At 32.7% G+C, this 15,503-nt stretch overlaps 1 protein-coding gene across 24 annotated transcripts in view; it reads right to left on the minus strand.

Annotated features, from left to right (window-relative positions):
• Positions 1-13,538, minus strand: part of LOC127709037 (set1/Ash2 histone methyltransferase complex subunit ASH2-like) — an 85,882-nt gene extending 72,344 nt beyond the window's left edge. The window contains exons 1-4 of one of the 24 annotated variants that reach the window (XM_052214330.1): positions 13,479-13,538; positions 7,882-7,922; positions 6,307-6,358; positions 5,093-5,182 (exon numbers count right to left, since the gene is read on the minus strand). In XM_052214330.1, the coding sequence (XP_052070290.1) occupies positions 5,093-5,182; positions 6,307-6,358; positions 7,882-7,922; positions 13,479-13,525 (230 nt within the window). In that variant the 5' untranslated portion in view covers positions 13,526-13,538. The other 23 variants (XM_052214336.1, XM_052214356.1, XM_052214342.1 and 20 more) reach the window with 23 other exon arrangements.
• Positions 13,539-15,503: the final 1,965 nt, after the last annotated feature.

Here is a 15,503-nt window from a genome sequence, read left to right on the forward strand (position 1 = left end):
AATAAAAAAAGATCAAATTATGCAATCATACGAGGAATACCAAACATTGGTCTAATTATCAATTTCTTTACAAATATATTACCGTTAAGTCATACAACTTGCAGTAATTGTCAAAACAGCCTATTAAATAAGGTGCAAAATTTTTAAAACATTGGAAAATTGACAAAGTTCAAGTTAGAACCTACAAGCCCTGCAGTGTTTATAATGAGTTTAGAGACCATTTAACAGTTATCTATCATTAATATGTTTGATTCATATGATTTCCATTACAAGAAAAACTCTTTCACTATATGCTGATTTTTAACGTCATATATAATGCAGCTGTGATATTTAAGCAGTCAAATTGCATTGACCATATAATCATTTGTGATATACAGTCACTGACTGTATATCGCCTTGTTTATGACATTGACAATACGTTTCCGTAGAGTTTTATTTATGATGTCATTTAAAGGTTTGAGGAATTTTTACGTCGTTCGCTCCATGATTGTTTTTACCCTAAATATTTCATTTAGAACAGTTATAGGAGTTGCAGTATATAAAGAATAACCATACATTGTCTCGAAATACAAGTTTTATTTGTACTCGGCTCAAAGTAGGATAGAAATGCTCAGCAGAGCCTTGCTTTCTACCTGTTTCAAGCCTTGTACAAATAAAATTTATATTTCGAGACAATGTATGGTTATTCTATATTTATATAGTTTAACTGGATTCCTGCATCTTTGAACTGACAAAGTCATTGTGCCTGCTTAACATTTTTCAAACACCTATTTTTATTCTTATGTACATATAAATCAAACCCTGCCAATAGAAATATGTTAATTTGATCTTTTTACGCACTTAAGGAAGCAGTCATAAGGAAATTATCCCTATTAGAATATTCATCCCTTTGCTCAACATACTGACGTAGATTCTATGTCCAACAAACGCACAAATGACGTCACATAAGGTCATTTAAAACCAAACACTTCGATGAAAAGATAACTATTAGAATGAAGCATATTGAAAAACTGGTTTGATAGGTTGAGTTTGAAATGAGTTTATAGATTAATTCTAGTTAGTCAATCTCTTTGATATTCTGAAACAAAGTTCAGTCACTAAATCTGGATGTGAATCACCTGACAGATTGAAAAGTATACCAATCAAATAAGTCACAGATACAAAGTATACCAATCAAATAAGTCACAGATACAAAGTATACCAATCAAATAAGTCACAGATACAAAGTATACCAATCAAATAAGTCACAGATACAAAGTATACCAATCAAATAAGTCACAGATCACAAGTGCCTGACATATATTGTTATCACAAAAATCAAAATTTTTAACATGTACAAAACCAAAATGACATATACAGTTAGTATAGTACTATTTCATATCCAAAAAATTTACACAATTGATAAGACTTATGGAACAAATTTTTAATTGGCTGTATCCCTGAAAGTATAAAAGCTAGATTTATCATTTTTTTTCGATATACAGATGCAGTTCAACCAGTTTAAAATACATACAAAAAATACAAGGACATCATTCGTAAATATAAATCAACATGCAGACATCTTATACGTTCAGGTATTTCACATCCCATCTTTTTTGGTAATATTCTATACAAAGCACAAAAATGTCGTCATTCACCTCAAAAACTAACAGAACCTTTAAACAGACTTAATCAGAAGAGTTAAAGTTACAATACTGTTGTCAGGTCATTAAAGATGGCATTTTTTTTAATTAATATTGATTCACTTGTAGGATCTTTGCATCAGAAATAAACACATTTATTCTAAAACCAGTTGTTGGCATGATACAGGTTATGTTCTTATATATATATATTTTATGATGGTATCACTATGATACTAAACCCCTAACGGGAGGGATTGTGCTTTATTTTCAAATGATGAAGACATAATCTTTCACTCATTTTAATTGAGGTCTGAAGCTGGCATGTCAGTATAACTGCTAGTAGTCCTTTGTTAATTTATATTATCATAGCCATTTTGCTTAGTTTCTTCTGTTACCTATTCTAATATCGGACTCCGACTTCTTTTAAACTGCATTTTACTGTGTGTATTGCTGTATGTTTGTTTTTTCCACATTGGCTAGAGCTATAGGTGGAGGGTTGAGATCTCGCAAAACATGTTTAACCCACCGCATTTTTGCGCCTGTCCCAAGTCAGGAACCTCTGGCCTTTGTTAGTCTTGTATGTTTTTTTCTAATTTTGGTTCATTTATGTTTCGGAGTTTAGTGTGACATCCATTTTCTCTGAACTAGTATACATTATAGTTCAGGGGCCAGCTGAAGCCCGCCTCCAGGTGTGGGAGTTTCTCAATGTGTTGAAGACCTAGTTGGTGGCCTTGGGCTGTTTTCTGCTCTTTGGTCAGGTTGTTGTCTCTTTGACACATTCCCCTTTTCCATTCTCATTTTTAATTGAAATCCGAAATATGGACCAATTACATATATTTTCTTTTAAAAGCTTTCTTGCTTGAATCCACGTCATTTGAACTTTTAGTGCATAGTTGTCTCACTGGCAATCATACCAAATTAATAAGAAAACTTTTGTCATTTTGAAAATCTTTTCAGTTATGGCGAAAATGACGAGTGCTGGCTAAATCTTCAACTCATCTTATTAAAACTGCACATTGAAATGAACAAGTGAACTCAATTTCAAGTTGATGGGACCAAAATCTTTAACCTGATAATGGATGGACAGATGCATAGACCAGAAAACATAATGCCACTACATTGTACTGTCAAAAGCAGGGCACAAAAGCAGTCTATACAGCAAGCATGGTGGCATAATATCACAACATATAAGCACTTCACTGTAGGACTTATTGAAAATAATTATCTTTATATAATAAAAAGCAGCTTTTACAGACAGCATGATACCACCTCAAACAAACACAAAACTGTATTTTTATACAAAATAATTACCCTAAATAGCAAACCTATACATACAGCATGGTACAACCTCATACAAACACAAAACTAAACATCTATACAAAATAATTACCCTAAATAGCAAACCTATACAGACAGCATGGTACAACCTCATACAAACACAAAACTAAACATCTATACAAAATAATTACCCTAAATAGCAAACCTATACAGACAGCATGGTACAACCTCATACAAACACAAAACTAAACATCTATACAAAATAATTACCCTAAATAGCAACCTATACAGACAGCATGGTACCACCTCATACAAACACAAAACTACACATCTATACAAAATAATTACCCTAAATAGCAACCTATACAGTCAGCATGGTACCACCTCATACAAACACAAAACTGTAGTTCTATACAAAAGAATTACCCTAAATAGCAACTTATACAGTCAGCATACCACCTCATACAAACACAAAACTGTAGTTCTATGCAAAATAATTACCCTAAATAGCAACTTATACAGTCAGCATGATACCACATCATACAAACACTACACTGTAGTTCTATACAAAATAATTATCCTAAATAGCAACTTATACAGTCAGCATGATACCACATCATACAATAAAACAAACACAAAACTGTAGCTCTAAACAAAATATTTACCCTAAATAGCAACCTATAGTCAGCATACCACCTCATACAAACACAAAAATGTAGTTCTAAACAAAATAATTACCCTAAATAGCAACTTATACAGTCAGCATGATACCACATCATACAAACACAAAACTAGTTCTATACAAAATAATTATCCTAAATAGCAACTTATACAGTCAGCATGATACCACATCATACAAACACAAAACTGTAGTTCTATACGAAATAATTACCCTAAATAGCAACTTATACAGTCAGCATGATACCACATCATACAATAAAACAAACACAAAACTGTAGCTCTAAACAAAATATTACCCTAAATAGCAACCTATAGTCAGCATACCACCTCATACAAACACAAAAATGTAGTTCTAAACAAAATAATTACCCTAAATAGCAACTTATACAGTCAGCATACCACATCATACAAACACAAAACTGTAGTTCTATACAAAATAATTACCCTAAATAGCAACTTATACAGTCAGCATACCACCTCATACAAACACAAAACTGAAGTTCTAAACAAAATAATTACCCTAAATAGCAACTTATACAGTCAGCATGATACCACATCATACAAACACAAAACTGTAGTTCTTAACAAAATAATTACCCTAAATAGCAACTTATACAGTCAGCATGATACCACATCATACAAACACAAAACTGTAGTTCTTAACAAAATAATTACCCTAAATAGCAACTTATACAGTCAGCATGATACCACATCATACAAACACAAAACTGTAGTTCTTAACAAAATAATTACCCTAAATAGCAACTTATACAGTCAGCATGATACCACATCATACAAACACAAAACTGTAGTTCTTAACAAAATAATAACCTAAATAGCAACTTATACAGTCAGCATGATACCACATCATACAAACACAAAACTGTAGTTCTTAACAAAATAATTACCCGAAATAGCAACTTATACAGTCAGCATGATACCACATCATACAAACACAAAACTGTAGTTCTATACAAAAAAAATACCCTAAATAGCAACCTATCCGGACAGCATGGTACAACCTCATACAAACACAAAACTATACATCTATACAAAATAATTACCCTAAATAGCAACTTATAGTCAGCATACCACCTCATACAAACACAAAACTGTAGTTCTAAACAAAATAATTACCCTAAATAGCAACCTATAGAGTCAGCATACCACCTCATACAAACACAAAACTGTAGTTCTAAACAAAATAATTACCCTAAATAGCAACCTATAGTCAGCATACCACCTCATACAAACACAAAACTGTAGTTCTAAACAAAATAATTACCCTTAATAGCATACTATACAGTCAGCATACCACCTCATACAAACACAAAACTGAAGTTCTAAACAAAATAATTACCCTAAATAGCATCTTATACAGTCAGCATGATACCACATCATACAAACACAAAACTATAGTTCTAAACAAAATAATTACCCTAAATAGCAACCTATAGTCAGCATACCACCTCATACAAACACAAAACTGAAGTTCTAAACAAAATAATTACCCTAAATAGCAACCTATACAGTCAGCATGATACCATTTCATACAAACACTACACTGTAGTTCAACAGCTCCTAGATTCCTTCCTTTACCACTGAAACATAAAAAATAATAATATAAAAGAACAGAGTTCCAATGTCCCTGTGCTGCATTTATTTTATCTGCTCAAGAGCAATTACTCAAAACAATTTATTTTTACTTTTTAATAAATATTTGACAAGAAATGTAGGAATAAGATCACTAGCAATGTTATTTTCCATATAATGCTATTTGAAAAGGGCATACCTCCTGCAAAAATAGTTTGTCAGCATTATTCAAAAGACCATGCTGATATTAGTCTTTGATAAAACTTAATAAAAATTGACAAGAAATGTAGATGTGAGGGTGCTTCCATTGCAATGTTCAACATAAATTATATTTCAAAGTGACATAACTCCTGTAAAACTCATAGATCAGTGCTGATTTCTGAACTTATCCAAGACATTGCTGCTATTAACTTATGATTTAAATTTCATTGCAATCCTACAAGAAATGTAGGTGTGAGAGTGCATACAATGCAATTTATTAAATAATTAATATTTCCAAGGGGCATAACTCTTTTTTTTAAAGTTGATGGGCACAGATTTAAAAATTTTAGACATTGCTGATATAAACTTTTGATATAAATTTCATAAATACCTGGCGAAAAATTGAGAGCGCTTACAATGCTATTTTCTATAGAATTTACATTTCTAAGGGAAGTAAAAATAATTTTAGACTTGGTTGATATAAACCTTGAATGTAAATTTCATAATAATTCTTCCAAGAAATGTAGGACTGAGAGCACTTACAATGCAACTTTCCATTTAATTTATATTTTCAAGGGACAAAATTCCTTTAAAATAGTTGTTTGGAACTGATTTTCGAATTTCTCTGAGACTTTATTGATATAAACCTTTGATATGAATTCTACAAAATCTGGCAAGAATTGTGCATGCGAGACCGATTACAAAACTGGACTTTTGGACTCCTGGTATTTTTATGTTCCCCTCAAAGTGTCGTGCAGGGACAAAAATCTGATCACTTGAGCAATTCAACTAAAGTAAATTGAATAGTATCATAAGATAATCTTAGGAACTACACCCCCCTCCCCCCCAAAAAAAAACTACTTAAGGTATTTGAAATATTGGTGTCAAAATATTAAATGTTTAAAAATAATGTATACATGTAAAATCATACCAATAACACACAGAGTCTGTTTCCATAGCTTCTTCAGTTTGTCTAGATTCACCTGCAAATAAAAAAAACTTCACCTTTAAGGAAGCATGGTATATAACTACATGCAGCATAAACAAAAAATGATTTTTTTAGACTTTCCAAAAATTTAATATATACCACATGACGTTCATGTTATTTCCCCATAAATATCCCAAAAACTATGTCATCATACCTCATCTCCTTATTTTTATATTAATTTAGAGCCACAGGTTTTCAAAAATTTTCCTTTTCTATTTGATAGGATTCTATAGATTGACTGAATGAGTTTAATTCCTCTTTAAGCACACTTGGCGTAGGTGGAGTAAAGTGGAGTATCAAGAGATAACCACCAACCCTCGGAAGGGAAACTGATTATCTGATTGTATAGAGGTAACGCACACTAGGGACTCTGTGGTTGATATATATATCATAACTAAAAGTTCAGATAAAAAAAGTTTGATAGGAAATAATAGGATTTGACTGCTTTAGATGAGTAATTTTCCTTTTTCAAATCTAGTTTTTGTTAAATGATGCCATTCTTATAAATAGCGCCACACCAATTTAATGTCTAGTTCTTCGGACAACTGCTAAAAAAATATGGGGCGAGCGAGCGATTTTTTTTTTTGTTTTAATTTTTTTCTTGAAAATGAGTTTTTTTCAAGCAAGTGCCCTACAAGAGATGCATGTGTTAGCATTTATTTTTTAATTGTGTGATTTAGAAGTTGTAAAATTTATGTACATGTTATAACTGGGTTACTTCATCGAAAAACGAGGACAACAGATGCTCTAATGCATATTGATTGATTTATTGAATATTTGTGGACGACGCTGACAGAATGTAGGATCGCTATGTCTCGCTTTTGCGATAAAAGTCGCAGGCTCGACAAATATCACAATATGTGTATGTATCCAAACAAATGCTCTTGAAATATATTTGATAGTTGTTTTCATTATATGGTAATGATTGTTTATTGGCTGCTTGACATCAAGTTGGAACTATTCATCCATATTTAAGATCAAAATAATGAGCAAGGTAAATATTTCTTGCTTTGTACTAAAACAACATGATGAGCAAGATAGCTATATTGCTATACATGGAACAAAATGTATATCCCAAGGTATTAAAATGTTCCATTAAAATGCCTGTCACATCATTCAGATACATTATTCTGACTGAGCAAAAAACTCTTTCCTTTAACTTCTTGCCTCCTAGAACAGGTCTTCAAAGGTAAAACAAGAAACGTATTAGATAACTGTGTGTTCAATAACAACTTGTCCACGGTAAAGAGCCGATACTACCGAATATTGGCATCCAGATTTTTGACTTTTTATTTACAAATCAATCTATCACATGTGCGTTTGAAACTATTGGAGCATTATATGCAATAGAAAAGCATCCATGTGAAGAAAATAATTTCAAGGAGAATTTTGGAGCGGCATGCTGGCCACAATTTTGTGGTCAATTTCTCCAAAACAAGAGAGGGGAAATCCAAAGAACTAGGAATCTAATTAGTGTGGCCTAAGAGATCACTGGCAAGTAATTTAAGTACTGCTTACCTTTTTCTAAACTTCCTTCCACCATTTCTGATTCATCACTTCTACAAAACAGTCAAATTTGTTTAGTCCTACTATAAAATCAAAATGGGTAAAAAAACATAAAAATGTTAACGTAAGTTTATTGTAAAGATATTTTGATTGAGAAATGTAAACCTTTTTGAACTGAAAAAGCCCCCTAAATCAAAATTTATTAATTTGTCAATCTTTGAATGTACAGATTGGTAATCACCAAAATTTGATATGATAACCTGTTTGGTATATACAATTATAAATGTCATTACTCAAATTGGCATATACATTTTTTTAATATTAAGTTGACAATTTTGGCCACGACAACAGATTCTACTTTGTGCATACATGGAGAAAAAAAATCCCCTTTCAAGGGCAATAACTCGTCTCTGAGGTCAAGTGATGATTTCAACCATGTTGACTTATTACGGACGGATGGACAGACAGAAGAACGATCAGTGCATTCATTAAGACCCGGTACCCGGTACTTTTACCCGCCTACGGAAGCATCTGGGACCGGCAGAAAAAATAACAAGAGTGCACACGCTGAAATGTCTGGCCTTCTTTTCTAATCATTGATATTATGTTGATAGTCCTAAATATAAAGCTTTCTTACAACTGTCACATAAACTTAACATTAACCAAGAAAACTAAACATTGACCAATGAACCATGAAAATGAAGTCAAGGTCAGATGAACCATGCTAGGCAGGCATGTACAGCTAACAATTCTTCCATACAACAAATATAGTTGACCTATTGCTTATAGTTTAAGAAAAACAGACCAAAACACAAATACTTAACACTGAGCAATGAACTGTGAAAATGAGGCCAAGGTCAAATAAAAACTGTGCGACTGACATAAAGATCATAAAATATTTCCATACACCAAATATAGTTGACCTATTGCATATAGTATTAGAAAAAAAGACCAAAACTCAAAATCTTAACTTTGACCACTGAACCATGAAAATGAGGCCAAGGTCAAATGACACCTGCCAGCTAGACATGTACACCTTACAATCATTCCATACACCAAATATAGTTGACCTGTTGCTTAAAGTGTAAGAAAAACAGACCAAAACACAAAAACTTAACATAAGTAATGAACCATGAAAATGAGGTCAAGGTCAAATAAAACATGCCAGACTGACATGTACATCGTAAAATATTTCCATACACCAAATATAGTTGACCTACTGCATACAGTATTAGGAAAACAGACCAAAACACAAAAACTTAACATTGAGCAATGAACCGTAAAAATGAGGTCAAGGTCAAATAAAACTTGCCAGACAGATATGAACATCATACAATATGACCACTGAACCATGAAAATGAGGTCAAGGTCAGATGACACCTGCCAGTTTGACATGTATCCCTTACTATCATTACATACACCAAATATAGTAGACCTATTGCTTATAGTATCTCAGATATGGACTTGACCACGAAAACTTAACCCTGTTCACTGATCCATGAAATGAGGTAGAGGTCAAGTGAAAACTATTTGACAAGCATGAGGACCTTGCAAGGTACGCACATACCAAATATAGTTATCCTGTTACTTATAATAAGAGAGAATTTAACATTACAAAAAATCTGAACTTTTTTTTCAAGTAGTCACTGAACCATGAAAATGAGGTCAAGGACATTGGACATGTGACTGACAGAAACTTAGTAACATGAGGCATCTATATACAAAGAATGAAGCATCCAGGTCTTACACCTTCTAAAATATAAAGCTTCTAAGAAGTTAGCTAACGCCGCCGCCGTAGCCGGATCACTATCCCTATGTCGAGCTTTCTGCGACAAAAGTCGCAGGCTCGACAAAAATACAAAAAAAAAATGCGTAAAATTCTTTTGAAGATTGTTCAAATCTAATTTCTTTCTTTCCTTGATAATCTCCGTTCTACGCCGTTCATGTGTATGTTTATAGGTGTCTTCGTCGAGGTCCGCGTTTAAGTATAGATCTATCTCCTGCTAATTTAGGCACACCTCCAAAGTAGGAGAAGTGATAATTATAAAACATGTGTCTGTATCTGTATCGTAAGAGCGCTTTTTTTAGCAGTATATTTTCAAGCGGCAAATTGTTGATGAATTTAAACAACAACAGCATTATTATATCTAATAAAAGGAAAGCAGCTTGTATCACAGATTATTTTATGAATAAAAGGTTTAATAAAGGTGAACATTCTATGAAATTCAGAAAATCGTTAATAGTATCAAATCAGTTCGTTTCCGGTTGGACGTTGTTACTGATCTTCGTTTTCTCGATATGTGTTCTATGTTGTGATTGAAATTTTTAGTGTTAGACTTCGTGAAACAATCTGAATTAACACGGAAAATTTAAAGTGAAGACAATATTTAATTGTTTTATTTCATTTTTGAAAAAAAAGTAATAATTACTCTACAGGTGGCAGTCTGACAGATTCACAATATATGACACTAATTACTTACACAAACAATTGACACAGTTATGATTATAACAAAGCAATAAAAAAAAGTTACAAGTTTTATTATCAATTTTTTTTAATAATATACTATGTAACTTATGAAATTTCATTCACAAAATTGAACAAATGCAAAACATTTAATAAAAGACTAAAGTATAAAAACAAACAAAACATTTCACATGAAACCCCTGCATTACAGGTCATACCATGGAAGTATTATATTTATACTTCCATGGTCATACATATTTTATAACTGATTACAAAATAATTATAAGCAATGTATTTTCAGATGATTACTCTAGAAAAAAAACAATTCAATGTTAACTTAAAGCAAATATTACAAACTTTACCCTATTTTTTTAAGTAAAAAATTAAGGCTGAAATCCCTAAAATCCAGGAGCTTCCAGGGGGCTTTGCCCCCCTTAACCCCTTGCCATTTGGGTTTGGTTCCCCCTATAATCTCAAAGGTACCTCCAGTCTAAAAAAATAATGAAACCCCTGGAACAAGGGTAACACTTTAGCCCCCCTCTGGTGAAGACAGGGGCATAAAATTCATAAAATGGGTAAAAATTGTCATCCAGGGGCAATAACACCTAAAAGGAGTCAGTTGACAATTTCAGCCTTATTAACTTATTTGTAGATCTTGTGTAAGTGACAATTATGATCAAGTTGACTAATTTATAGATCTTATATATTGCTGAACACATTTGCTTATTGCAATTTCTCCCTATCTACAGTTACTGCAAGAAAACATAAAACATTAGTAAAATATGTCTTTCAAGGAAACGAGGCCAATAATTCCTATAAGGGGTCATTTGATGATTTTAAGCTATGTTGACTTGTATATATAGACCTTATTGTTTTGGTAATTTTTACTGTTTAAAATTTATCTATATCTGTTATAATTTTCAAGATTGTACTCAAAAACTGTGAAATTTTCAAAAAAATCACTTTTCAGGGGCAACAACTCCAAAATTGAATATCTGATACCTATGGATCTTAAAAACACTGGCTTCATCCTCATAAGATTAATTGTTCATTTTCCAATTCTGAATAAAATGTCATATTCTGCTTTTAAATTATATATTAATAGTTGGTTGGCCAAAAATTCATCTATTCTGGGTTTTTTTTATTTTTTTTTTGAAAATTATGCAGGAGATAGACCTTGAACTACTGATTATTTTGAGACTGATACTATGTATCCAACATCCAGGTAAAGATTGGTAATATTTGACACAGTAGTTTAGAAGAGAAGATCTTTTTTTCCCTATATATTTTCATACATGACATGTCATGTCATATAATACGGGTCGGTCTTTTCACCACAGAACACCGTGGAACACCACCGAACACCCAAAAAGACCACTAACCCTTAAGAAAAACATTAATGCTACTCAATTAAACAATTAAATTACGTAAAATGTAATCCTATTGTCATGTTTTCCACATTTTTATGTGCATTAGTGATGTTAAAGTTAAGAATCAAAATTAAAAAAAAAAACTCTTCCGGATCCAGCAATATTTTTTCCGGATTTACATTGTCTGTATTTCATTGTATATTATCTAATTATGGTCTTTACTTTTCAATTATTAGAAATAAATTGTTCAAATAAGTTACAATGTCAACATTTTATTAATGTGAAATTATCACAATAATTATATTTAAAAAAATGTTAAGACTTGAAAGTGTACTGTTCTGACAACATCCCTGCAAGACTGTTCTTTTTGGTTCTCTTGTAATCATTTCTTATTAATTTGTGTATATATACATATAAACTTTTCATCCTTGTTCAGAAGGTAAGACAAATATATAAATAAAGATGAAAACAATATATTTAGGTGTGTTAGATGGTATTTTAATGTGTTCGGCGGTTGGTGGTGGTGATCGGTGGTGAAAAGACCTACCGCTATAAAACTATGATTTTTCCCAAAATATTGTGAGGTCATTTCTGGCTGGATTCTAATCATTTTGGTACCCAATAGAAGCACAAATACTGCATGTGTATTTGGTTATATTTTTGTTGTGAATTGCTTTCATTCTCTGATAATATAGACACAAGTATTATTTTTTTATCTAAATATTTCAACCAAATTTAATTATTAAAGTCATAAAGATGTTCACATCATCATGTCTCATGATCACCAGAAATCAAAATCAACTAAAGATAAAACAGGTCAGGAATAACCACCAATTGGTGGATTATACCTCAATTGACGTATAATCCACCAATTGACATATAATGGTATAGACCAATTGACGTATAATTCTTTGTTTTTCAAAGCAAATTATTCAACCAAAATGGAGCATTGTTTTCTTAAAACCATATTATTGTATGAAAACATGTCAAACATTCCTAGTTTAGTATAGTGACATAACATATTGCATTTAATCAATAATTGTATTTGCAGTTTCTTCTATTGTTATCTTGTCAATTCTTGATTGGCAAATTTACCACTAATCACCTGTCAATGGACATCAATACTGTCTGTAGTCATGTGATTATGAGTACAACTCCACAGGTGAATGGAGCTCTTTGTTAATACTTGACTTTCATTATTAAGAGTCAATCATGGTCAATAGTACAGATGTTTCAACAAAAGAATTGTTGTACACATGCATTCTCAAGAGATGCAGCAGGCTTTGACAAAACTGAAACTTTCGGAGGACTCAATAATGGTCATAAAATAGGTTGTAAGTTGCAAAATGATGCTCCTATCTCACACTAGCATTTTATAACAAAAAACTTGCATTATACGTCAATTGGTCTATACCAATATATGTCAATTGGTGGATTATACGTCAATTGAGGTATAATCCACCAATTGGTGGTTATTCCTGACCTGTAAAATGGTAACCTTATACACAAATATACTTCGGACAATTCTGCATCTTTCAACACCTGGCTTGTTAAAATCCATTCATAAGTGTCTTCTAAATGTTTATTTGGATACATGTGTACATGTTATCACTGGAAATTGATATAGCAAAAAATTGCAGGTGAAGAATAGTTATATATATGCACTGTATACAGCAGGTATATAACAAAGTGACGCTTCATACACACAGCATTTTGAAGAATGGGTGTTTTATGCGAATGTCATTGTTTTAATGTAAATAAATAATAAAGGAAACCTATTTTGTTCCATTGAATGTATCCCGATTGCCGCTTTGTCGTCCATATTGGAAATGTTGGAAAAGGCTGTAATAATGTGGTGTGTCCCGAGCCAAGGCTGTAAACCCGGGCCGAACCTACATTTTTTAAACAACCATTTTAAGCTGCCAAAAACCATTCGCAATTTTCGCTTAGCTCTAAAGATTCTGTAAATTAAGGTGAGATAAATGTACTTTTTAGTCGTTGTACTGACTGAAAGAAAAGCGGGAGTGCAATTTTTGTTAGTGTTGACAAAAAACTGTTCCATGTATATCAAGGGTTTGTATAGTGAGACAAATCCTTGACTGTATATGAAAAAGAAAAAAACAAAAACCAGTAATCATAGTTTTAAGAGTCAAAATTATTTTTTTTAGTTGAATAATTGTCCGAGTTGTTCTTGCTTGAAAGTGGAGGAGCAGAGTCATTTATAGTTCCATCTTCCCATCCCGAGTCGAGAATTAGTAGAGGCGTGAACTGCGAAAAAAATACACCACTTAAAGTATGTTTAATAAAGTTTTATCTGGTAGGAAAATAACTAATAATATAACAGTATATTGCGTCCCAGCTAGGTTTTAATAAAGTCTGATAAAACTTTCCAATTTAAAAATAATAGCAGCTAGGGAAAAACGTCTCTGATACATCTAACCAAACAATACCCTTCCAAGTCCGGTCTGTGTTTTTGTTAGATGTTTTTCTGCTTTGTATCGATCTGAAGAGTTAAGCCCTTTTCAACTGATTTTTATAGTTTGTTCTTATGTTGTGCTGTAACACCACTGACCCATGTTAGGTTGGCGCTCACAAACATGTTTAACCCCACCACATTCTTTATATGTGCCTATCCCAAGTCAGGAGCCTGTAGTTCAGTGGTTGTCGTTGGTTCATGTCTGTCATATTTGTTTTTCGAAAATTGTTTTGTTATAAATTAGGCCGTTAGTTTTCTCACTTGATCAGAATTATTTCATATTTTTTTGGCGGGGCCTTTTATATCCGACTATATGATATGGGTTTTCTCACTCGTTTAAGCCCGCATTGCTTACATCCACTTCATTTGAACTTGGTGGATAGTTGTCTCATTAGCAATCATAAAATTGAAAATGGAAACGGGGAATGTGTCAAAGAGACAACAACCCGACCAAAGAGGGGAAATTGGCCCAAGGCCACCAATGGCCACTAATGGATCTTCAACACAACGAGAAAATCCCGCACCCGGAGGCAGGCTTCAGCTGGCCCCTAAACTAAAATGTTTAACCCCGCCGCATTTTTGCGTCTGTCCCAAGTCAGGAGCCTCTGGCCTTTGTTGGTCTTGTATGACATGTTTTTTAATTTTAGTTCATTTATAAAAAAATATGTTTTGGAGTCTAGTGTGACGTCCATTTTCATTGAACTAGTACACATTTTTGTTTAGGGGCCAGCTGAAGACCGCCTCCGGGTGTGGGATTTTCTCGCTGTGTTGAAGACCCATTGGTGCCCTTCGGCTGTTTTCTGCTCTTTGGTCGGGTTGTTGTCTCTTTGACACATTCCCCATTCCCCATTTCCATTCTCAATTTTATTTGTGAGATCTCAACACTCCCCCTATACCTCTAGCCAATGTAAAATAAACAAACACATAGCAATACGCACAGTAAAACTCAGTGTATAGGAAGTCCGAGTCCCGGCGATGTTAGAATAGGTAACAGAAGAAACTAAGCAAAATGACAATGATAACATAAATTAACAAAGGATACCACATCTCCTTATTTTTATAAGCACATCATAAAGACAAATATGTGCTAAACCGCTAAGTTTTTCAATTGTGGAAAAGTGTTAACATATAAACATATCAGTACGGAGACTTTTGGTGTTGACTTTTGTTTTTTGTCTGATGTGTTTATTCAAGGAACAGAAATATACTGGGTGTATGAGCAATAAACTTGAGCTCACAAATATATTTAACCCCGCCTAATTCTATATGTGCCGATCTCAACTTGAGTCAAGGGACTATGTTAAATAAATAAATAAATAAATAA

The sequence above is a fragment of the Mytilus californianus genome, unplaced genomic scaffold (genome assembly GCF_021869535.1).
Source record: "Mytilus californianus isolate M0D057914Y unplaced genomic scaffold, xbMytCali1.0.p SCAF_7, whole genome shotgun sequence".
NCBI lineage: Eukaryota > Metazoa > Mollusca > Bivalvia > Mytilida > Mytilidae > Mytilus > Mytilus californianus.